This window comes from Micropterus salmoides, unplaced genomic scaffold, assembly GCF_014851395.1.
Source record: "Micropterus salmoides isolate LMB-PRFRI ecotype aquatic unplaced genomic scaffold, ASM1485139v1 Ms_hic_scaffold_18, whole genome shotgun sequence".
NCBI classification, from domain to species: Eukaryota; Metazoa; Chordata; class Actinopteri; order Centrarchiformes; family Centrarchidae; genus Micropterus; species Micropterus salmoides.
The window spans coordinates 6,455,286-6,480,298 of NW_024040928.1; the positions used below are offsets into that span (position 1 = coordinate 6,455,286).

General features: G+C 41.1%; 1 protein-coding gene across 1 annotated transcript; it reads left to right on the forward strand.

Annotated features, from left to right (window-relative positions):
- The first annotated feature begins 661 nt into the window (after window positions 1-661).
- On the forward strand, window positions 662-24,803 carry emilin1a (elastin microfibril interfacer 1a). Its single transcript, XM_038726651.1, has 12 exons — window positions 662-1,000; window positions 12,965-13,081; window positions 14,571-14,776; window positions 15,743-15,842; window positions 16,359-16,467; window positions 16,570-16,722; window positions 18,635-19,912; window positions 21,017-21,431; window positions 21,785-21,910; window positions 22,113-22,130; window positions 22,231-22,365; window positions 23,018-24,803. The coding sequence occupies exons 1-12, from the start codon at window positions 885-887 to the stop codon at window positions 23,335-23,337; spliced, it is 3,093 nt and encodes a 1,030-aa protein (XP_038582579.1). The 5' UTR covers window positions 662-884; the 3' UTR covers window positions 23,338-24,803.
- The last annotated feature ends 210 nt before the right edge of the window (window positions 24,804-25,013 follow it).

Here is a 25,013-nt window from a genome sequence, read left to right on the forward strand (position 1 = left end):
ATGCAAATATTGCTCTAAATGTCTTTGAACATAGATTGCATTGCATTACATTTATTTATTTAGCTTTTATCCAAAGAGACTTTCAATTGCTATATATGTCAAAGGTCGCACGCCTCTGGAGCAACTGAAATGTCTTGCTCAGGAACTCATTGGTGGATGTGTCGCAGAGGGAATTGAACCTGGGTCTTTCACATCAAATGCATGTGTCTTATCCACTGCCCCATCACCACCACATTAATTAATATTAAAATTCTGGAGATCACAATTGCATCCTAACATTAAAAACAGAGGGAAAACAAGAAGAGGTGAAGCCATTTAGGCCTACTGTTCAAATATAATAATGTACTAATATAATAACAATATACCAAAATACAGTATATATGAGAGCTGAATTGTTCCCCAAAATAAAACATTTACATGTGCACTTATTTTGAAAACTCATAAATGCATTGCTCTAGCGGCAACATAATGTAGGTTTCCTTGTTTCTTTTGTCTTTGGTTGTAAAATTACTTCAGTTGAATGAGACTGCAGTGAGTTGAACTGAAAGGGAAAAAAGGTAGATGCTTACATGAGGGTAGAGGGAGGGAGGGAGAGAGAGAGGGAGAGAGACTGAGCGGGCATGACTGCTCTTGGAACTCTGACAGGAAACTTTTCTTCTTGTTGCTCCGCTCCTCAGCAGCAGCAGTCACACTCGCTTCAGTCGCAGTTTACCATCTGAAATGCACTTGACTGGACTGTGAGGGGTTTGTGGGTGTTCCTCATCCTGTGAAGTCATGGCTCTCCATCTTCGTTTACTGACAGCGCGTCACTGAAGACTGCAAGTAGTTTTCTAGGATTAACTTCGGAACTAAATGACATTTATTTCGTTTAACCCACACTGGACATGAGGATGGAGACGGTGTTTTACCTGCTTGCCTTCATGTTGGCCCGGGTTAGTTGGGGTCTTGGATATGCGGAGTCCAGTATTCAGACGGGACAGAGAGCAGCTAGCAGACACAGGTAGGATCAACATGAACCGAATCACACGTGTTATTTATTACCTGTGGCTTGTTCAGAAAAAGAGCTTTGGTCCAAAACCTTCTAGGAAATGATTTTTAATTAAAATTTATGTTGACAGGTCCCCTTGGTTTCTCCTGTCCTGTGGTTCCCAGAGTGAGATCCGGGGACTTTCAGGGCTCCTGAAGGGGCTTTCTGTGGGTCAATCCTAACCATCAAATAGTTGAAGGCTGAAACAATTGCATGATTAATTTATTAGTCGTTTAATTGCAACTTCTCAAACTTGCTTTTCTCAGTTTTATATATGCCTAATTGGAAATTAAATATGTTAATGTATTGGACTGAAACAATCAATGGATTAATCAAAAGAATAATTGGCTACATTAATTGATAATGAAAATCATTTTCAGTTGAAGCCCTAATCTGTTTCAAAATAACTTTAATAACAACAAATCCTGTTTAGATACTAAATTAACATAGGCCTAACAAAATCCGCACCAACAATCCCTGGGGCAGAATGGGATTAAGGATAACTTCCTTAATAAATTTCTCTTTCGGGCCCAAAATGTGAAAATATATTCTGAGTAGCCCTTGCATTTAAGAGCATGGTGTAAATTCTCATTTTCAGAGCAAATATCTTATTGGTGCTTAGATTTTTTACTCTGCAGGGGCACCCCTTGAATGGGGTGGGGGAGGGGGGGGTAAATGGGTGGGGGGGAGGTTGCAATGATTCAGGGGGCCCAGAGCTGGTAAGGGCTTATAGGGATTATAGATATTTACTGTTTTAGGGTCCCAAGTGAAAATTTCTATCAGCGCCCCGAGCTTCAGCCTTGTTGGCGGGGAATTTATCATTTTGGCAGACAGCGTCTTCCAGACAAGTAAAGGTGGATGGGCTCCATGGGGAGGAACAAGTTACAGGAATACTGAACTTTGGATCCATAAAACTGATTTTTTAAATTTTAAAATGAGTGATTCAGATTTAGGATTCCCAAACTACCATCCTGCCCTCCTTTATGGGACAGTAAGACTATTGATTAACAGTCCCTCGTAAATCAGTGATGGCTGTTGGAGCCCCTGCTCATAAAGCTGTTAATACTGTCAGTGAGCCAACGCATGGATGTTTTTATTGTGCAGTAGCTGCCCCATAGTGTGTTATTAGCATGTAATTGAGCTTCTGCCTGAGGGCCCCTCTGTGTGAACGACCCCCCCCCCCACCGCAATGGACAGACTTGTGTGTGTGTTTGTGTGTGTGTGTGACTTCGTTGGTGTGCTTGTAAATGAATGAATGAGGAAGACGTGTGTGTGAGGAAAAGGGGTCACAACAGAATGTCTGAGTGAATGAATGACAGAATCTCTCACATGTGATATGTGTTCTGCCTGCATTCTAGCATATGTTTGTACTTAGCATGTGTGTCTGTGTGTATGCAAGGCAAGCCTGGCTTCTGGGAGTTGAGCTCCTGCAGTGTGAGCTGCTATCAGGTTTTTCTCCACGCCAGAGCACAGGGTTCTGCTGCTGTGGCTGCCTGAGTCATGAGATGTGGATGGCTGGCTTCTTTGGTGTATGATGAAGCTGAACTGTTGGCTGAATGAGACAAAGTGGGAGGCATATAAAGAGGAGGATAATAGGCAAAAGATGGAGAAAACTGATGAAAATTGATGGAGTGGAGGAATAAGAAGAGGAGGATAGGTGAAAATAACAAGAACAAAGATGGGGAGAGCTGGCAAAAGAAACGAAGGAACTGGAGAGAAGAGAGAGAACCTGAGCAGGCGCGACAAGAGAGGATGAAAGAGGGAGGTGGGGAGGAGCAAGACAACAAGAGAAAAGACCGATAAGCGAAGAGAAAAGGGGGCCAGGGTCCTTAAGTGCCTTCCCCCTGCTGAAACCAGTGGGCTTTAAATGAGTCCTCATGGCTGGCCTGTGACATACATACACATACAAACCACACACACACACAAAGTGACTCATCAGGGAGAAGAATGTGCTGGCCCATGGCAATGCGGTTTGCCCCTATGACATCCGTTTGAACTCAAGTGATCTGTTTTGACAGATGTGTGAAGTATTCCATAAGTGGTAAAGGCTGCTGAATGAACTGAAGACGTCTTGGGCAGCGCAGGAGTACCCAGTGATGTCTGACACATCTCCTGCCAAGATGTCAGATCTACACGTCATCCATGTGTTTGGAGGTGGACGCAGGTGGACCGCTGATCTGTTTAGGTTCATGTACAGTTTAATAAAATCACCACTGGAGGGGAGCAAGGAGTAGATACAGAGCATCTCTCTGTCTCTCTCTCTCTCTCTCTCTCTGTCTCTCTCTCTCACACACACACAAACACATTAATCATACTTATTCCCACTTTTGTCTTTACATTTTCATTGGGCTGCTCCACACAGTCCAATGCTATCTTATAACAATATCTATCTTATTCAGTTACTGGTGTTCCAGATGTTGCTTTGGATTTAGGTTACACTGGAATCTTGAGCTGAAGCTTTGAGAGCATTATACAGCATTTTCCCACAATGCACTGTAACATGGTCACAACGAATTGTGATAGCGTACCAAAATGCGCCAGGCAATTAGACTGTAACAGGATTGTCCTCTTCTTGACCAGACCTTGGAAAGTATCCAAATTCACTTCATCTGTGTGATTTTCTGCTTTCTGCTAATTAGGGCAGTAAAGAAATCTCATTATTTATGGTAATACAAATGTGGGAAAAGGGATTCTTTCCAGTCACAGCCATTGTCACCGAGTTACTATAGTTCTCAGCATTAATTTAGTTTGAGATCGTCTTATTTACACAGTTTAGATAAACATATAGAATGCTATAGTGATTCGGATCCCTGCCAAATTCATCCTATCCCAGCAGGCACGGACAATTGGAACAATAAGCCTCCTCTCAACTTAAAATATAAATAGAGCAACATTTAAGAGATCTAATTACTGACCTTACTGGTTTGTACTTCAGAGCAGCTAATAAAGTTTTACCTGCATAAATAGTCTGGACTATTTTGGGCAACTGCAATTTTAAGGCTTTAAAGAGACTTGTGTTTCAAATGCATATGCCTCCATAAATGGTTAAAATTAAAGTGAAACCCCTTAAACCCCCTGCAGACCTCCGAACACTGACGCACTTGAGCAAAAATGCTAAAGCAAGTGGCAGTGTCGTGGACATTGTCTGTATATCATCATGACCGCCAGGCTAAACAATCAGAGAGAAGTTTACACAGTCACAGTGTCCCTTGATGCTGGAACGAGTCCAAAGGGAAAATGGTGCGGGTGCGAGTAAAACTGCATTTTAAGAGAGACTGGAAGAATGTGTGTGTCTGCCTTTGTCTGTCGGCGTGCGATCACTCAAGCATGAGTGAGTGCTCTCTAGTGTGTATGCTGTTGTCTGTGACAGTCTGTGTGCTTTTCGGTGTGTGTACAGGGGTGTACCTTTACAAGGACATTGGAGGGGTGCTTGACCTTTGGGTCACAGTTCAAACACTGAGACACACCCCTTTTTATCCACTCATTCAGGATGCTGTCGAAGCCTTCCCTTGAAGCTAAATGAAAGATCCCTCAACAATAGGCACCGCCAAGTTATTTCTTTGTCTATGTATTAAACCTAAGATCCCCCCTTTTTTTTTCTTTCATTCCTTCATACTCCCACTCACTCTCTATGTCACTTTTGTAAATGACTATTCCAGTTTTACCCACATTTGTTTGCTGTAGGGCTCATGCAGAGATGCTGTTGAATAAAATGAACCTGGTATGTGTGGGGTGAGATGTGAGACCGCAACTTCCTGCTTGGGTTGAAGTGTCTGTCTGCTGTTTTATAAGGAGGTGAAATTTATTGGGAAATAAAGTGATGCTCAGACAGGTGCAAGAGTGCCACACATGCTGATTTATGGCTCAGTAAATAAAACAAGACGTGTACAATGGAGGTTTCATTGTTGGGTTCCTTTCAGAGAAGTAATGAAAACGTTGTTTATATGTATGTGTCAGTAGGAGGACGACAAAGTGCGTTTGTATTAATTAACAAGCATGTAAGTGTGTTTAGGCTTGTTTCCTGTGCTTGTTAGTGAATCTGTCTGGGTATGCTTTATCAAATGTGTGAAACCCGACAGCTCCTGGTCGAGTATGTTAATCCCACTTTGTGTGCCAACTTTTTATTACTTGATGGTATGGAGTTTCGGCTCACTCTTTTCAGTGTAGCTATAGTCAAACAATTGAACATCACTATGTACAAGAAACAATTAGCTTTTGGTGACTCAAAAAAAAAAAAAAAGTTAATGCAGGTCTGAAGGTACACTGTGGGGGTTTGTTTGCTAGGCTAGGCTTTTCAAATGTTTCACAAGGTAGGAAATGCTTTCAGCACACTTGTTAGGCCTCAAAGATACATACAATAGATTTAGGTCAGACACAGTGATAATGTATACATTTGTATTACAGTATCATAAATACTGTTTATAATGTACACCTATCTGAAGCTAACACCGTCTAATTATAATGTTTTAACTTTGTTGTTTTAGAGAGGTTGATTCAATACTTAATTTAATGACTGCAGCATTCAAGTGAAGTATTTCTGAATCACCTTGTAAATAATTTAATAGACATTACCACAGCCCCAACTAGACTTTTTCGTATTAACCAGATGTGAATTTGCCAAGTCAACCGCTTAGACCTTTTCTTTGAAGTCTTTCCACTTGTAAAACGGAAACATGGTGTTAGAAGACACTTTAATTTATATTAATTATTTGGTTTTACCAGAGAGAAAGCATGAAAGGTCAGAGCTAACCGGTTGGTTTGCCAATCCACCCATGGTTAGCTTTCCCTCCTTGGATAGGGAGCAGCACACAACTGCTTCCATAAGTCTTTCTAAGGGAAGCATAAGACAGTGGGGCCCAATACTGCAAAATTCTGTTTGATGTTTTGAGTCTTTCAAAACTCTGGGATCTCCACTAGAAGAAGCAGGAGAAGAAGAAGAAAAAGTTCAGCAGGTTTAACAATGTTTGGCTGCTCAGCATGAGTCTGTAATGGCCGGTCCACAAGTAGGTCTTGGGTTTTGAAAATAACTTGCAAGTTTAAATTTGAAGAACTGTACTTTAGTTTTACATTTCTGTCTTTATCTGATACATGTTCCACATATTGTAGTTGTAAACATTCAAGAATATGTCCAGGAACTGGACTGTTTATGTGCAGCGTTTTCCTGTGGTGCTGATATTGTAACAGAAACAGGGAGATTAGCTGCTGAATATGCCATTGAAGGGAGACCAAGCACACACCCCCACCCTCTCAATTCTCTAAAACGGTAATGTTCATGTTTAATAGGCATCAGTTTATACAGGCATATGGTTTTATATTTAAGTGTGGTAAAGTGGAAAATTAAGCAGGTTTGACACATGTTAATATTATTTTTATGTCTACGTGTGTATCTGCATGTCTTAATGCCTGTATGAGTGTCCTTGTCTGGTTGTCTCTCAGTGTGTCTCTCAGTGTGTGTGTGTGTTTGTAATTGTGTTTTACACTTGGAAAAGATGCCAAGTCCAGTTAGTGGACTTTCATCTGAGCTATTTCTCTGTGGCCATTTGGATTAATGGGAGTTTATTAGATTACTGTTTGGAATGCTTAACTTCACGCCGGCTAGAGAGAGAAGGAAAGGGCAAGGGGTTTGCAGCTGACATGTTGTTTTGAAGGTGTCACCCATGCAACAGAAAACGTGCACACAGGCACACATGCAAGGTTGAGCAAATTCACTGTACTCTCTTTTTGAAGGGCATACACCCAGGCACAAGCACACACTCAGTGTTGCACTAACTCTTAGTCATACTCTTACAAATATAAAGGCTCCTGTTATGTATTTCACTGGAGAGGCCCATGATGGGAAGTTGGAAAATTTACTGGCAGGGAGGGTGATATGTACAGTAAGTGTGGGTGTTTGGAAGCTGCAGAGATGGAGGGAGTTGTGAGTCTGCATATGTCTGTATGTATATGTGCGTGTATGCAGCCACATCTGTGTCTGCTCAGTAGTGGAAAAAAGAGAGATGGTTAAGTTTATTTATATGAGACACAGCGCCTGTTCTCCATCAGAGAAGATAGGGTGTGAATGTTGCCAACTTTATGCTTTATCTGCAGTGTCTGTGACCCTGAGAGTCAGTAACTCAGGATAATAGATTGGCAGAGCTGGCCCACTAAATCAGTGACAAAAAACAACACAGTGGAACTGAGGGAAAGATTTATGATGTGATTTATCACCTTATCGTACATGCTCATTTATTGATCCAACTCCTGATGGAGTTGTTAGATTCCAACATACACAGTACAGTATAACAAACCACAGAACAAGATAACCCAGCGAACCCTCACACGGCATAATGCATTAAGGATCACTCTGACAAACTGCAAGAGTCTGGAAATACATGGGAGAAGAGACAGCTGTGTTTGGAAGCCCTGACACTGGCTGATTTCAGATGAAATGGTGGCAGTTTAGCTCTAAACCACCAGTGCTCTGCGCTCTGATAGACACATTAAATACAATGTCACAAACCACAGAATAGCAAAGTGATACGTAATACAATTCAGTGCGTAGAGGAGGCCCAAGCTATGTCTCTGTAATCTATACTCCTGTGTTTGATCATAAAGCTGGGATTCATACACGTCTTTTTTCGCAAAAAGCAACCACCACACACATTATTGGTCTACAGCTGCTCTGCAGCGTGTATCAAGCAGCAGGCAAGAAGTATAGCATCAGTGAAAGTACTTTTTTTCTTTACATTTTGTTATCAGTTGTTTTAGTATGATGCTAATTTAGAACCTTTTTTGAATGACATGATTATGCATATGCACTTGAATTGACTAAAGTGTAAGAAAATTAATGTTTTTGGCTGATTTTTCTGGTCAGATCAAGGTGAAGCTGTAATTTCTTCTTACAGTTTCTCCTGACTGTTTTTTAATGTTAAAAGTTGAGTTCACCAAAATATTGAAGTGGCATAGACTGACCAATACTGGATTCTTGAGAGTAATACTGATATCAATATCGACAACTTGAAAAATATTGATATTTCTTTTACATAAATATGTAACACAAAGTCTGTGAAGGTTCTCAGTCATGCAGGTCATAGTTATCCAAAGAAGGTTAGAATCAAGGACAACTGGACTTGCTTGAAGATACTAGAAGATGTTTCGTCCCTCAGAGACGTCTTCAGTTCTGTGAACTCTCTGTGGGGTCGTTTTTTAGCCTCAGGGGGAGACACCAATGATGGTCGTTCAGACTTGGCCTCGGATGGCTCTAATGACCATGGCGACTGTTGTTACAATAGCCAGGAGCACTAACAAACCAGCGGTATCGATGATCTGGGCAAACGACCCCACAGAGGTTAAATACACGTTTATTGCTCGCTTTGATCTCCTCAACAAGGAGTCAGCTGTAAAGTCTACTCCACCTCCATAGCAGATGTGAGGGGAGTCCTGCTGAGAGTGAATATGAGTAAATCAGCTCGGCCTGATAACATCTCTGGCCATTTACTAAAAACTTGTGCCAGTCAGCTAGTTGATGTTGTTACTGACATTTTCAACATCTCACTGCCTCAGGAGAGGGTTCCCACCTGCTTCAAGACAGCCACCTTTGTTCCTGTACCTAAAAAGTCTGTTCCCCTCCTGTTCACACTGTACACCCATGACTGCATCCCCCGACATGGAGAGAACTCTGTTGTAAAGTTTGCGGACGACACCATCATCATCGACCGGATTTCAAAGAACGATGAGGAAATTATCGGGAGGAAATTCATAATCTTGCAGAGTGGTGCTCAGAGAACAACCTACTGCTCAATGTCAGCAAAACCAAGGAGCTGATCCTTGACTTCAGGAAGAAGGACACACACTCCTGTCAGTGAAGCTGAGGTGGAGCAGGTGAACAATTTCAGGTTCCTGGGAATCAGCATCACAGAGAACCTGACATGGTCGTCTCACATCTCCACACTGGTGAAGAAAGCTCAGAAAGCTCAGAAACGACGTATTTTTTGAGGAAACTTAAGAAGGCCAAATTCCCACGCCAAGTTCTTGTCGGCTTTTACAGAGGAGCAATAGAAAGCATCCTGACTGGAAACATCACTAACTGGCATGGGATGTGCACGGCCCAGGACCGGAGGGGTCTGCTGCAGGTGATTAAAACTGCTGAGAAGATCATTGATACCCATCTCCCGAGCATCAGCGATATCGGTGAGGTGAGGTGAGGTGCCTACGCAGAGCCCAAAGGATACAAAAGGACCCACCCAGCCACAGCCTGTTCACCCTGCTGCCTTCTTGTAAGAGATATAGAAGTTTCTGCTGGCGCACCACCAGACTGCAGAGCAGCTTTTTCCCCCAAGCTATCAGGCTCTTAAACTCTAATTCATCCTCAGCGCTGCTGCATTGATAGTTTATTTCTGTTTTTTATTTTTAATAATTGATTCTGTATTAATGTATATTGTCTGCTATGTTGCAGAAGGGAGTTACTAAACTCAATTTCACTCTATAACTTGTTATATTGTCACAATAAACCTACTTACCTAGTTATAACTGAGTTTCCCTACTAGTCGTTCAGAACTGAAGAAGTCTCTTGGATGAGAGACGAAACGTCTTCTAGTATCTTCAACCAAGTCCAGTTGCCCTTGATTCTAACCTTCTTTGTATATATAACATAAATACTTTTAATCAGGATTTGTAATTATACAGTGCTTTCTGGTGGACAATGAGACACTGTTTTCTATATAACATCCAACATCTTTGGCATTTCTGTACTGACATTTCTTGCTTTCTTGCTTATCAGCCATACACGAAACCATGATAATATTAACCAGTATGTGGGCCCATCAGCCACACTGACTGTTTTCAGAGTTTTGACAGATATCTGCCTCATCTCCAATGCAGTGGAGGCAAATGGACTTTTGTTTGTGGTGCTCACAGTATTGAAAAATTACAATGAAAAAATCAGCAGCATATTTCCACAGTGTCGTCATTTTTTCATTTTGTATTGACAGTGACATGAACAAGTCAAATTATTCATTGCTGTTAGGACCAAACCAAATCAATCCAAACTAAATTCCATTCACCTTCATTGTATTGGCGACAGAAATCACTAACACTATAAAACCAAAACTCTCCATAAACACCACGAGTGGAAAGTGTAATTTAGGTCAACCAACCCTTTACATGTTGCTCATGATTCTTGAGAAAAACCTTTACAGTAGAGTCTGGCAGTTAATTAGTGCTGTGCACTTTCCCACGTACAGTAGCAACAGGAACAGGAGGTTGTGAGGAGGAGAAACATGATAAACTCTTTCTTTCAGTCAGACAAGCTTTGGAATGAAGGGGAGGATCACTATCGTGGGGAAACAGCAGAGAGGTGTAGTCACACAGAGGAGGAGATAAAAACAAATTGAAAGGATGAGAAGGAGATAACAAACAGAGATGGACAGGGAGAGACGCAGGCGGAAAGGGACAAATTGAGGGCGACAGCAAGAGTCAGAAAAATAGCAAAATGGGAAGAAAGAGATTCATATAGACAAGGAAAGCCTAAAAAAATAAAATGAGTTACACAGCTGGTGACATGTAGAGCAAGAGAAAAAGACTGACAGGCACAAAGACAGACAGAAAGAGACATAGGGAGACAGACTGAGAGAGGAAAACTGCTGATTGACTTTCGGGCATGAAGGAACTCCTTGTACGCTCCAACTTTTATCTGTAAACCCTTCATAGTTCTGCTCAGATGTATCTGAGAGTGACACTAATTGGCCATAATAACCACAGGGGAAATAGCAGTGGATGGGGATTCTGGGTAATATGAAAATGATGATAGAAGGCCATCTGTGCCTTAAATCTCTCTGTAGTTGTTATCAAGAGAGATATCTGAGGGTCAAGGGAGGTCAGAGGGATAAGGCCAAATTGAGTAACATGGAGACTGGGAGAGTGTGTGGGAGTGTTTGTGTTTCTTGTAATTCTGTGCCTTTGAGATTGAGTATTAAGATGTGTTTGTGAGGACATTTATTTATTGTTTGGTATTTAGAATTATTATTTGAGTTTGAGTCAAAAATAGGATTAAGTTTAAACCTGAATTAACCCTAAAGCGTAAATGCTATAGTCAGTATTTTTTTTATTAACAATGAACCAAATGTAATACAAAAAGTTGCTCGTAGTGATGAACCCGTTGCTATTTTTCAGTGAAAACACTACCTGTTCAGCACCAAAGGGTGACAGATATGGTTAGCAAATAGCTGGAGAAGTCGTTGTTGGAGAGGGAAAAGGGTACTTAAATGTGAGTGAATATTCCGCTTACATTTGCCAAGTGGCCAGAAACACTACTCTGAATAAATGCTAATGTTGCTCTGTGTATGTTGGATGTGTAAAAATGCAACTATTTGCTAACACGTTTGCTATATCAACTTTGCACAATCAATTAATCCTGTTTTAAATCTGACTTAGAGTAACAGTTAAACCTCCATATATATTACCTTTAAGTCAAATGATTTATTGAAATGTTAAAAGGGCAATTTGTGCCAAGCACACAAAGAGTTAGTCAAGTACCTCAAGTACCTCTACCTCAGCTATTTTTAGCTCCATGTTTTTGTTTTCCAGCTGCTCATAGACTGTAATGTGAGGCAACTGTCATCCGTCCTCATTAGCAAAAAAAGTTTGGATAAGTAAAGTGAGCTAACTGCAAAGTCAAAAGCTTTTAGTTTGCCAGATATTCCATCTTCACAAGTCCCACATATTTTTATCAGGTCAACCAAACCAGAGCAAAATAAGAATAATGTTTTAGTATGTCACATGCACAGAAACATGACTGTGGAAGTGGAATGCTCTCTGTGTGCTGGATGTACAAGTAACACTACCTGTTTGTTCACAAGTTAGCCATAATAATAAGCCTTTAGTATCTCAGAGCTGTGTTTCTCCAGACGTGTTGGTAGGTGTATTTTTTCCCTCTGAACAGAGCCAGGCTGGTTTCTTCTTAACTGTCGCTGTTATTGCATCGTTATCCCTCCACTGTAGCTTAGCACTGTTGGGGGAAACACAAAAAGGGAATTTCATCCTCTACAGACGGTAAATTTGGACGATACGTACTTGATTTGGCAGACTTTGAGTGCTTAAAACTCATTTCCGCTTGAGCTGATCTTTAAAATGCGTTTTTGGACAGAGTGAGAACTGTGGATTTTGTCTGTCATCTTTTAACTGGCAAATTTACGTAAAGAAGGCATCTCTTCACGGCTATTAAATTGTGCAGATGGGCAAGTGAGTGTTATTACAGTAAAAAAATGTGAATCTGTTCCTTAACAGACAGACTTGAAATTGATATCAATCTTCTGGTTTCACTCTCAAAAGAAAAGCAAGTCAGCATAATTCCCAAAATGTGGAACTATTCCTTTATTCCAGCAGCCAATTTTAGATACACTTTTTAATTTCACTTCCAGTCAAACATCTCAATTTTTTTTGAAGATTCACATGAAATTATACACATCTGAGAGGCAAGACCTTTTATCCTCAATATCTTGTTGTTTGTGGAATGAATGTAGCCAATGGTAGTTCTTCACATGGATATGCAGTATAAACAGTACGAGGATATGTGTGCATGTGTGCGTGTCTTTGTGTGGGTTGGTTGGCGTGGAGTTGGGGAGGCATACAATGGCGGCCTTTGTTGAAATCAAGCAGTTATCCTCAACTGATCTGACATTTGCACCAGTGGACAATTTCTCTTGAATGTTGTACAGAATAATAATCGGTTTGAGATATTAATCTCAGTCAACAAGTGACTGCATTTTTGATTATTATTTTTCAAAATCTTTCCTCTTTTTGTCTGGAAACAAAGAGCAGCAGCACAGTGTATACTGAGTGTGTAAGAGGGCTGCTATGTTTGTGTCAACGCCTAACTCTAAACTAGCACTTAACTGCCAGTCATCACACAGTCATTCATTGGTAATTTCCTTTTGCCTGCCTGTGTGTGTGATTTCGTAGGAACTGGTGTGCTTATGTGGTGACACGCACTGTTAGCTGTGTGATGGAGGACGGGGTGGAGACGTACATCAAACCAGACTATCAGCGCTGTACCTGGGGCCAATGTCCTAGAGTTGCGTGAGTATCTTTTACTTTCTTCTTTTGTATCTCCTCTGATTCTCCTTCTGTGTTGCTTGAATCTAATCTGTATTCTGTCTTGCTCCTCCAACTTCCTGTTCTCAGTTCCACAGAAGTTTGTATCCTCAATCCATCCGTCTTCTCCCCCTGTTTCCTGTCCGTGGATAATGAATTCACTCTTATTCTGTCCATTTTCTCTCAGGAGAGTCTGGCCAGGAAGGTGTCTGGTTGTGGCTGGGCTTCTGTGAAGCCAGAAGTACATCATTACATCACTAAGGCTGGTCAATCCCAGTAGCACTTGTCTCAACCTCACACATATTACTGGTGCTAAACCTGGTGCACATCTGATCTGGGGATATTCAATATTACTAATGTTGGAGCAAATTTGCTATAGATGTGATTTATGAGTATGAAGGATTTTTCCAAATGTGGATGTTACGCTTTCAAGACGACATTAATCAAGCGCCCCTGATGTTTTCCCTCTTTTGAAGTTTTCACCATGTTGTGTGACCCTGGCCTGGCTGCTTGATCCCCATGCCTGCCAGGGGCCTTGACCTAAACCTGGGCTATGCTAAGAATGAAGCCAACAGGAGTTCCAGGCACCACAGTCTAGTCTCCTACCCTGTAAAAACAATCTCTTCTTCTTACTCAGTCTGTTTTTCTTTTTATGACTCTCCTCCTTTCTTACTCTTTCTCTGACTACTCCTCCCTCCATCTCTCCAAGCCCTGTTTTTGTTTTCCCTCTGAGAGTGCATCGAAGCCCTTTTTCTCACGCTCTCAGAACAGGGAGCTGGAGGATGAAATCTTTTCTATGGCACAGAAAAGGCTCCGCGATACCTACAGTGATGTTTGTGGGTTGGCATAAAAGAGAGCAACGCGCTGAACTTTCACAATCAGGGCTTGTTAATACGCCTGTGACACTGCCATAAATCTTTAGTGAGACTTCCGGCCCATTATGGTCTATTTATTGCATTGTTACTGTAACAGGGAGTCTCTTCAATCGCAGAGCTAAATGACACATCAAAGATAAAGCTACAGACCTATCCAAATAAAACATAATTTTTTTACTGGCTTAATGCAGGGCATTTCTTTTGGAAAATGGGACAGAAATAACATTTAAAGTTTACAAAGCTAAATCTCATCTATCAACACTAGATGATTTGCAGCTATTTCCAGACCCCTAATGTCTGAGTGCATATTAATATCAGCAGTGTACAGCTGTGGTATTCAACACAGGGTTTAAGGACCCACATTTTATACTGAAAAGTAAGTCTGGAGTCTTACGACACAAACGTAAGAATCAGCCTCGCAAGCAGACCTGGGAGGCTTTATTTAGGCAAAAAAAATAATTAATTCAAGAGTCCATATCATAAGTGTTAATCTCAAGTCAAGTTTTATTGTTTAAGTCTACAAAATCAGGTCTTGCCAAGTCAGAACAAATAAATATCCAGATGACGTTTTATATCTGAAATTTCCGTTTCATCTTCAGCTACCGGACATACAGGAGGCCAAGGTATAAGGTGGCTTACAAGATGGTGACCGAAATGGAGTGGAAGTGTTGCCATGGTTACTCTGGGGAAGACTGCCACAATGGGCCAAAGGTAACCATTGACACTCAGGACAACGGAGGGCAAACCCGTGTCACAGAGACAGGCTACAACACAGGCGGCGGTCAGAGAGGGGAAGGTAGAGATGGTAAGAAGGCTCTATGAAATGCAAATTTCATCAGCATAAAATATGGTTTTATGTTATCAGGATGCACTTAATTCATTCAAATGTTGTGATGGTGTGGGCCATAATCTCTCCTTGTAGGAAGCCAAATGAGGAAGTCAGGGCTTTTAAAGAGGTGGTATTATGGTTTTTGTCTTTTACCCTCTCCTTTATTGAGTTATATATCTTTTTTGTGCATGTACTAGTTTGCAAAATAAAAAGGCCCAAAGTCCAGCCCAAAGGGAGTTCCCATCTCCCACAGAAAACTCTGCTCTGAACAGCTCGTTTGTAGTCCACCCTTTACTTCGCTTTCTTGTGACATCACAATGAAAATACGTGTCATAATGCTCGCTGAGCGGCTACTCCGACACGCCCTCAAAAACACCGGTGGAAAAACAGTGAGCTGCAGCACACAGCTCTCCTCTCCCTTCCAAACACTAGCTACCCTCCAGGCAGTCAATGGACATAAAGTTGTTACTGTGATGTAGAGACAGAGCTCATTTAAAACTTTACGGATCAAAGATACATTTGTAACAGATTAATAACTCACCACTCTGAAACTCTTGCTCGAGTCCAAATTGCCAACCTGGTCGGCAACATGTAGCCTACAGTTGAATCAAAGCTGTTTACTGTCTTTTCGTTGACCCGCCCTTCTCTGCTTCTGATTGGTTAGAAGTCCTTAACTAGGAACTGCGCATGTGCATCTCCCAACAAGATGTTTCACTCCGTAGCTAAAACGAAGCCATCAACACAGGGTGAAAAGAGGAGCTGCAGCAATGTGCAGTATGAGAAAAATATGGTGTTTTTTGCAAATTAAACCATGTAAACCTGTTCTGGTACAACCTCTAAAGCCTTCAAGCATCCATACTTTGTTGAGTGTGTATTTTACAATATAAAATATGAATACATATATAAAATCATTTTATTATTATTCATCTTCTTCATCTCCAGGTGACACTGAGAAGATCAGACAGCTGGAGGAAACGATCCATGGTCTGACCAAAAACCTCCACAACATGCAGACCACCATTCATGACATAAACTTGAGGCTGTACGTGAACGCTGTTTTCAGTACATTATGTACATGTTTTATTTAGTGGATTCACCTGGACACCAAAATCCTGTTTACATTCAGGACACTCAGATTTGCTAGTTTTGCTGTACTGATATCATCCAGTACAGGGAATGTATAGTACACTGTAGATAAATTCATGTTTACTTTAGTTTATTTCGGCAAGTCAGTTTATTGAGAAAGGAAACGCTTTATTAACATACTGTATATACAGAGATTTGTAATTAGGGTGGGAAGTTATAAATAGTTCATCCTCAGCAAGAACATAATAGGATGCTACATAAATACACAAGATGTGTCCTTTAGCTAAAGTTAGACTAAATCTTTTGCATCCTCCCATCTTCTCCACACTCCACTTTTCCATTTTAAAATGAAGCCAATTGAAAATGAAGACAATTCCTCTATTATCCTCCACTATGATTTAACACATTAGTTACTATAATGCATCTTTTTGCGACAAATGTTCAGAACTTGAAGAAATCTTCTTCTGTGTAGGCCTGGCCTGAATGGGGCCATTGTCCCTGCTGATTCAGCTCAACCACACATGAAGGAAACCATCAACACCATCCAGACCAAGCTGGACCATCTCTACAACAGGACACAGGTAAATTGTGTGGATCTCTCTTATTTTTGTTTTTACATTTAGAATTTAAATGAAAGACGAAACTATTTTACTTACAACTTGCTTGCTCCGGTCCATGACCAGATCCTGCTCAACAACAACAACAACCACCCGAAGAACGGAGGTAGCAATGAAGTGGATGAAGGGGGAGCTGGGGAAAAGCAGCTGAACACTCTGAAGGAGAAGATACTGACGGAGCTGGAGGAAAGTGTGTCTTTGTCCTGCTCTGCCTGCCAGGTGAAGATCAATATGTAAAAATCAGATCTTGGATACTCTCAGACACAAATATAACTATAGCCTATACTTTGTTGTACCATTGTAGATGTTGCCCTTGTTGTAGTCTGTGTAGCTGTAACATTTTCATGTTTTTACTTTGTTCCCTGTAGGCTCCTATAAGTGATATGTGTTTAAGTGGTAAAACATTTTAGCTATATGCAGGGTGAAAAATAAAACAAATAAACAATACTGCCCACAAAATGAGTAATCGAGCAGTAAAAGAAAGGAAGAATGCAAAATGGAAGGAGCACAAGGAGGGAAAAATCCAGCCGTTTGAAATAATTTGAGGGTTTGGATTTAACATAAAACAAACATTGTTTGTATAAATTGAGTTTTTATTTGCCATATGTTCAAGCGCAGTCATGGTCCCCTGGGCACAGACACATAAAAGACCCCCCACTCCTACCTACCACAATACCCCCACCCCCTGTTGCTCAAAGTTGTTATGGATCTTTTTTAATTCTGTTGTGGTTTTTGGCTGAAAACTACACCTGCACGTCATTATTCTTATAGGAGATGAAGAGAGGCTATATACACGCTATTCAAAACGTCCTGTCATATCAGATCCACACTGACACTACTCTAAACACATATTATACACAATACTTAAGCATTATATGCAAAGTATTAAAGAAAAGCATCAAAGGAAAATCTGTGGTCCAGGTTCTGTTTTCTTAAAGCATATTTAATGCAAACAAATTCCCATTTCTTAAATCCTATTTGCTTTTTATTCGATTTGATTTTACTTTACTTTACTTTACTTTACTTACATTTTTGGGGCTTACTCTCAGTTTTATTTATATAGTGGCAATTTATAAAAAAAGTCATCTAACTGCACGTTTCATATAGAGCAGGTCTAGACCATACTCTTTGTAATATTATTAACAGAGGCCCAACACTTCCCACCATAAGCAAGTACTGTGCGACCCAGGCAAGGAATAACTCCCTTTTAGCAGGTAGAAACCTGACCAGAACCTTGAAATCTGGTTAAATATGCTTTTATAAAAGAGAACCTGCATCAGAGGATTTCCTTTGATGCTTTTCTGTAATACTTTGTACATTATGCTTAAGCAGGGGGAGAGGGAGAGAGCGAGAAGCAGCCCAACACAATATCCATGCAGAAATACAAAAACAGTAAAGGTGCTAGTGGTACAGACAGAAAATTAATAACTATTAGGACTAGGACTAATAATAATAATTGTAGCAAAGGGTGGCGAGCAGGAACATGGGGGCGGCAATTGGCCCGCAACAACAGATCCAGAGCCAGAAACCTGCAAAAAGCGACAGGAGAGAGGAGAAAGACGACAAAGCATTAAACAGTGCATCATGGGAAGACCCGTGGCAGTCTAGGCCTATAACAACATAACTAAGGGACAGTTTAGGACTCACCTGAGCCAGCACTAAGTATAAGCTTTATCAAAGAGGAAAGTCTTAACCCTACTCTTAAATGTGGAGATGGTGTCTGCCTCCCGAACCCAAACTCTAGCCTCAGTATACACCATGCAGCTGTATTATACAGGAAAAGTATAATAAAGATAAATGCTTGGAGTATTGTCAGGGATCAGAAGTAAAAACACATGATTATTACATTTGACTGAGCTTTTTTACTTGACGTAAACGAGATTTGTTATAACCAGTAATGTAAAACAGAGGTCTGGCCTTGGGGCCCCGTGACTACTTGGGCCAAAGCGTTCAGTAATCCATCCATGTGTGCTATTCTAGGGCTATGCACCTTACTCCACTTGAAAGAGGGCAAGATACAAATGACATTCAAATTAACTAATTTGGGATGCAGAAAAATGAATATATAATTAATGCAAGCTATACTTTAAGAAAATATAATCACACTTCTTGTAATGCCTGTTTATTTAAGGCTGGTGTGGAGGACCTGAGGCGCCAGCAGCAAGAGGACCGGGAACGGATCCAAGCCCTGGAGAAGCTGATCAGCTCCATGGACCAGCACCTGAGGCAAAGCTTGGACATCTCCCACAGTGAAACCGTGCGCTCCCAGGCCTGCTGCAACACAGTCACTGAGCTGGGGGAGAGGTTGTCTGATCTAGAGGTCCGTATCATCTCCACAGCTAACAAGTGTGACACTATTAAAGGGCAGCTGGATAAAGAGCTTGCTGGGACAGGTGGAGCAAAGGGAAGAGTGACAGAGGACAGGTTGAATGGCAGACTGAGAGACTTGGAGAAGAGGCTGAATAACACAGTGAGGAAGGCAGAGCAGAGGTGTACCAACACCGGGAACAACATGAAGGACAACGTCCAAAGAGACATCACACAGCTGCGCAACACGGTCCTCAGTAGTCTGGATGACCATAGCTATAAGATCGGCAAGATAGAGCTGGATGTGGCTGTTTTAGGAGATACAGTCACTGACCACAGTCGACGTTTAAGTCAGGTGGAGAACATTACAACCTTCCTGGAAAGAAGGCTAACATTGACTACAAAAATGTGTAATGAGTCCTGTGGGCCTAACGGAAAAGGCCGTAAGACTGATGACACTGTGAAAACCTTAGAGTGGAGAGTTGTGGCCAACCAAGACGAGATCCAGAAGTTTAACACTAGGTTAAATGATTTGTCTGTGACAGGGGACTCGCTGTTTGACAAAGTGATCAACTTAGCAGACAATGTCAAAAAGATAACAGATGTGACGGGGGAGAACGGCGAGCATTTCAACCGGATTGTGACAGAGGTTGAAACGTTGGGCCGTGTATTTGAGGACTGTTCTATTTGCAGCACGATAGAGGAGGACTTCCGCTTGCTCACCAACACCACCAAGAACGGCCTCAGCAAGTGTGAGGCAGAGCTAACAGATCTGTGGAGAAAGGTGAACTCAGGAGAATCTGTCTGCTCTCAGGTGTGCTCCAATCTTCAGGAGGAGGTGGGACGACTCAAAGAGGAAGTGGAGGAGTGTACTGGGCAGTGTAAAATCAACATAAATGATCTGAAGAAACGCCTGGACAGTCATAGTGGCCATAGGGATAGATTAGGAGGGGACCTAAAGTCCATCCAAGGAGAGCTTGCCGGGGTCATTGTCACGTTTAACTCCATCAATAACACTCTGAAGGGCCTGGGAAGGACTGTACAGACGCATGGGAACACGTTGACTGATCTGACCAACACCAAGGACAACATCATCTCTGAGGTATGACAATGTGGTAATGATGAAAATAATATGACTGTCACTAACGCTGCTATTGCTATGACACTTTGTGTATTATGTTGGAGCTTTGTAAATTGAAGCAATATCTAACCATGACCATTGTAATATTGCATTTGCCTGCTGTATGAGTTGCAACTAACTAAACTCTAATAACTATCTCAGAACATAATCTCAATTTTCTTGAAATTTTTACCAGATTGCATAGTTCTTTCCAAGAAATTACCTTCAAAATTATTGGAACATTAAAGACCCGTTACATTTCCCAATATGAAGGTACTGTTTCAAAGCCGTCTCCATGCTGCCAGGAATAAGATTGTTGTCAGAAAAAATAGAATCAGTCTTTTCCTGGTAGAATATAAACTCCCCCCTCTAGCAGCTCTTTGAGACATTAAGATATTGTGTTCAAAATCTCAGTTTAGGTAAGTAAACAACTAAACTACTCTCCTTGGATTTAATGAAGGGCTCAATATAAATCTACCAAAGTGGTGGACCGAAGGACTGCAATGCATAGAGCCATGATGCTAGTGTGGCTACGACTTGTGTAGCATACTGTGATTTTCAACCTTTTTCTCTGCTGAATATCTTATGACCCCTTAGATTTATCTTGCAACCTCTTTGGGGGTCCTGAGCCCCAGGTTGGGAGCACTGTACTATATTACATTAAACTTGCCCCTCAGAATTAAACAGGAAAGATCAAGCTACCATTATGATAATGATGATGGAAATTGCGCCGATGATCCATGTGTTGTTATATTAAACCGTACATACTGAAACATAACTTTTCTTTATGGACTTTAAAAACAACATTATGTCAATCAAACATGCCAAATGGTTATCTTAGCAACAGTGTTTTTCGCACAGTGTTATTATAGTTAAGAAAATACTTGAGCATATTACAAACATTTGTCTTTTTGACAGACGTTGCTTAGATGATATGCTTATGTATTTGTGTGTGTATTACAAATCAAGATACCATAGTAAAATTAATCAGAGCCAAGATGGAAAAAAGGATATTTATAGTAGAACTTGGTTGAAAGAAACTCATCCAAAATACACACATTAACAAGGATTTACATTCTCTGCCAGATGGACAATTTGCAGAAGGAGCTGACGGACCACGTTGATGACTCCAAGATTCGATTTGGCAGTCTGGGTAAAGAGATCCAAATAATAAGGAGCAACTATGTGACGGAGGTGGGCGAGTGCCGGCGGTCCAGCGACGGCCTGGACCGAAGACTGTCCAAGCTGGAGGGTGTGTGCGGACGCTTCGACTCTTTTTCGGAGAGCCTGGAGAGGATCAAGGAGGGCCTGAACCGACATGTGTCGGGGCTGTGGAGCTGTGTTAATGGACTCAATGTGACGTTAACGTCTCAAGGAGATCTTATAGACACAATTCAGAACGTCCATCTGGAGAACGTCCACTCCAACATACACAGACTAAACTCCTCAGTGGTGAAGTTGGTCAAGGAGTTCCACAGCTTCGTAGAGCAGGACTTCACGGGTGAGTTGCAGAGGACAGAGGGCATGGGATTTGACTTGCAGACAAGAGATAGCAGTGGAAGGGAGGCAAGGTCAGTGTGAGGGATAAATAGACCAAAGAAAGAATCCAGGCTGTCATCGTGAGAGGCATTCATTGAAAGAGCCTAAAAAGTCTGCAATCTGTCTGGAAGAGGAGTTTTAGTAAACATGAGGGTGAAAGGCACATCCTGAGTAACACCAGGTTAAATATCTTAGCTTTCTTGGCTTACGTTGCATGTTTTTAAAATTCTCCTAAGAGAAACTATTACTAGTAAAGAAGGTTTACAGAAGGGTGTTTCCCAGCTGGATGTCTCATTAAATATTCTTCTCCTCCAGGTCCACCTGGTCTGCCAGGCCCCCGTGGAGAGAGAGGCGAGCGTGGACTTCAGGGTCCTGAGGGACCCCAAGGGAGGGTGGGACTCCCAGGCAGAGAGGGCAAGCAGGGAGTAGCTGGACCCCCAGGTAAAGACAACAAACTTTGTCTTAGTTATATAATTACACTTTGTTTAATATAGTAACATTTACTGATTTACAAGATGTGTCTTGCATCTTTCATTCTTCACATCATTCACATGGATATTGTGATAAGAGTATAAAATAAACAGCAAGAGTGATATTGTTGGATGATTAACTCGCTGTTTTTATCTTTCATCTTACTTCTCAGGTCTCAGAGGTGAACAGGGTATGTGTTGTTCTTACTAAACTGCAGATCAAAGCACTCATATACTCTCTGATCTTTATTTCATTCTAACTCCTACTCTCCCTCTCTCCTCCGTAATCAGGTCCTGCAGGGTCTGATGCCCACGTGCCACGCCTTTCTTTCTCTGCAGCACTGACTCGCCCGATGAGAAGCGCAGGAACCATAGTGTTCAACGAGGTCTTGGTCAATGAAAATAACGTCTACGATGCCAAAACAGGTGAGTCCTGGATCGGCTGGAATTTAAACACATGCCTGCCAAGATCAGGGCTCTATTGTCACACCATTTCTTTTTTAATCACCTCAAAGAAAAAGTAGGTATTTGTGAGTTTAAAGGGTCAGTCCACTCAAATTATTACTGATTTGAGTTTGTTAGCTCAGGTTATGAGATGTATAAATTCAGTGGTAAATGGAATTTTGATTGTGACGGCATTGAAAAATAGAGTCCTGGCTATTCTAGATAATCCATAGGCTTTACTCTGAGCAGCTTTCATTTCAGATAGCATCTTCTATAGAAATAGTCTTTAGTAAGATCTTTGACAGTAAGGCTCGTGTTACCCTGTGTAACAGTGATTGACTTCATGACTGTAGCTAGCTAGCTAGCTAGCAATGTAGCAAGAGATAGCATTCTTGGTGTGATTGGAAATTCCACTCCACAGTAATAGTGTCGTTTCCATGTGTCGTTTCCACGCATTGACTTTTGCAATCCCCCCAGGTATTATTTAATTGATCTCCAATGTTCATTAAAGTTACTTATCAAACAAGAATACAAGCAAACTGGTGTCCATCATGAGATAAGGAAGTCTGAGCACTTCATGACACAGCAGATACACAACGTTAAGTCTTCCTTGTTATCTGCTTCCATTCTCCAGGTTTTTTCACAGCTCCCGTGAGTGGAAAGTACTTCTTCAGCGGCATTCTTACGGGCCATAAGAACATGAAGATCGAGGCTGTGTTGTCCAAGTCCAACACAGGTGTGGCCCGAATAGACTCGGCTGGATATCAGCCTGAAGCCCTGGAGAAGCCAATGGCGGAGGACAAACACATCCCTGGAGCTCTTGGTGTCTTCAACATCATCTTGCCTATGGAGGCAGGGGACACAGTCTGCATCGATCTCGTCACTGGCAAACTGGCCTACTCCTCTGAACCCTTGACCATCTTCAGTGGGATGCTGCTGTACGAGACCATCTGATTGGTTGTAGTTTCTTTGTAATTAGTCTCTCTGGGTGAAATGTTCAGCATGAGAGCATCTAATTTGTCTGCTGGACTGATTGAGAGACAGAGCCACTGACTGAAGTGTCAAAGAGACCGAAATAACTGGACTTCAGCAAGGATAAAAATACTTCATATTTTACTTAATGTGCTAAGAAGGAAGGAACAAAAACTTTTCAACTACAGTATTTTTTTATGTTTCACAGCTTTAAGGAAAACAATTTATGCAAAGATCAGTTGTGTTTTTTATTGTTTCCCTCAGAAAAAAGCAACTGTAGGGTTATCTCATAATTTCATACTTCATGCTGTGCTATAAACTTGAAATCTTTACTGATTATACAGACATAGACTTCAGGTCTCACTTGTGTTAATGAAAGGAAATTTGGTAAGATGACAAAAGATTAAGGATGTGGGTTTTTTGTGTGTAACCCACCCACAGCATATCAAATGTTCAGGGGTTAGTGATTCTAATGTAGTTTCTTTTCTTCATACTCACAGTTTCATTTTGACCACAAGCAAATTCCCAGAAACATTATTCTGAATACCGATTGTCTTGGATGCATGAGTGATTTGGGCGGAGGGACACGGTCCAAACCACTATTTTAAAGAAGGAAATGCACAAATGAAGTCACTGACAGTTCAGTCGAGAAACCACAGGATTTTATAAATCATACAGGCGCAAAACAATAAGACCATTTTAGGACATTAGCTATGCCCAGAAACAGGAGGGGAGGGAGAGGGTGGCCAGGGGGAAGAATGGGGATTTTCTTCCTCTGTCCTAATAAGGGCCATCTAAACGTGGTGGAGGATCAAGTATTTAAAGTTATGAAGCTGTTACTATCATCTATCTTACAGTGGAATTTTTATGTAAAGCTAACAATAACAAATAACAAAGCTCCACAATACAGTATGTCTCTTGGCTACAAATCTCTTTCATGAATACACACACTTCCTGACTTTAGAAGTCGAATTAAAATGTCTCCAGAAGAACATATGTGCATGATATCAAGTTGTAGATATTCTTGAATGGATTTTACAAGGAACATTGCACATGCTGAGACAATATAGCAGATTGGGCCACACATTGCATTATATTTACATTATGGTGGAAGTGATACATTCATTAATATAAACATATCAGGGTTTGCTCACAATGCATATTTGTTCACAATTCTTTTCCTAAATGTTCAGTGTGGGAGTGTTATTTTACATGTTGGTATGCATTGTATAACCTTGAAAGAATGTAAATAATTGTCAGCGTTTTGCCCTTGTAAGATTTTCTATGAGTTACCACTTGCCAGGTACTGTATATGTTTTTTATGTTTTTGCCACATGCGTGACTCAAATACAGATACCCATTTTTACACAGCCTATGTCAACAGTCTCACTTTTATCTGGATTGTGTTCCTTTATTAAATGAGCGAATACGTGCCCTTTTTTACACACTGTTTATTGCCTGCTTGGGACTACACTTATTTGATCTGGCACATTTTTGGCTTTCACAAATACACACAGCTGCGTTGACTTTTGTTTCTGGCTCCTACTTAAATCTCTCTCTTCTCTTTCTCTTGACTTCAGTAGGTTCAGTAGCAGCCTATTAGCTGAAGACTTCTAGAGATAGTTGAAAAAGTCTTATGCTGCACTGCAGTGACACCT

Excerpts from the sequence above, each read along its gene's own strand:
- emilin1a (XM_038726651.1), top strand. The coding sequence starts at position 885 with ATGAGGATGGAGACGGTGTTTTACCTGCTTGCCTTCATGTTGGCCCGG. Across the intron at positions 16,468-16,569 it reads ATCTCTACAACAGGACACAG|ATCCTGCTCAACAACAACAA; the intron begins GTAAATTGTGTG and ends GTCCATGACCAG. Across the intron at positions 16,723-18,634 it reads TGTCCTGCTCTGCCTGCCAG|GCTGGTGTGGAGGACCTGAG; the intron begins GTGAAGATCAAT and ends TGTTTATTTAAG.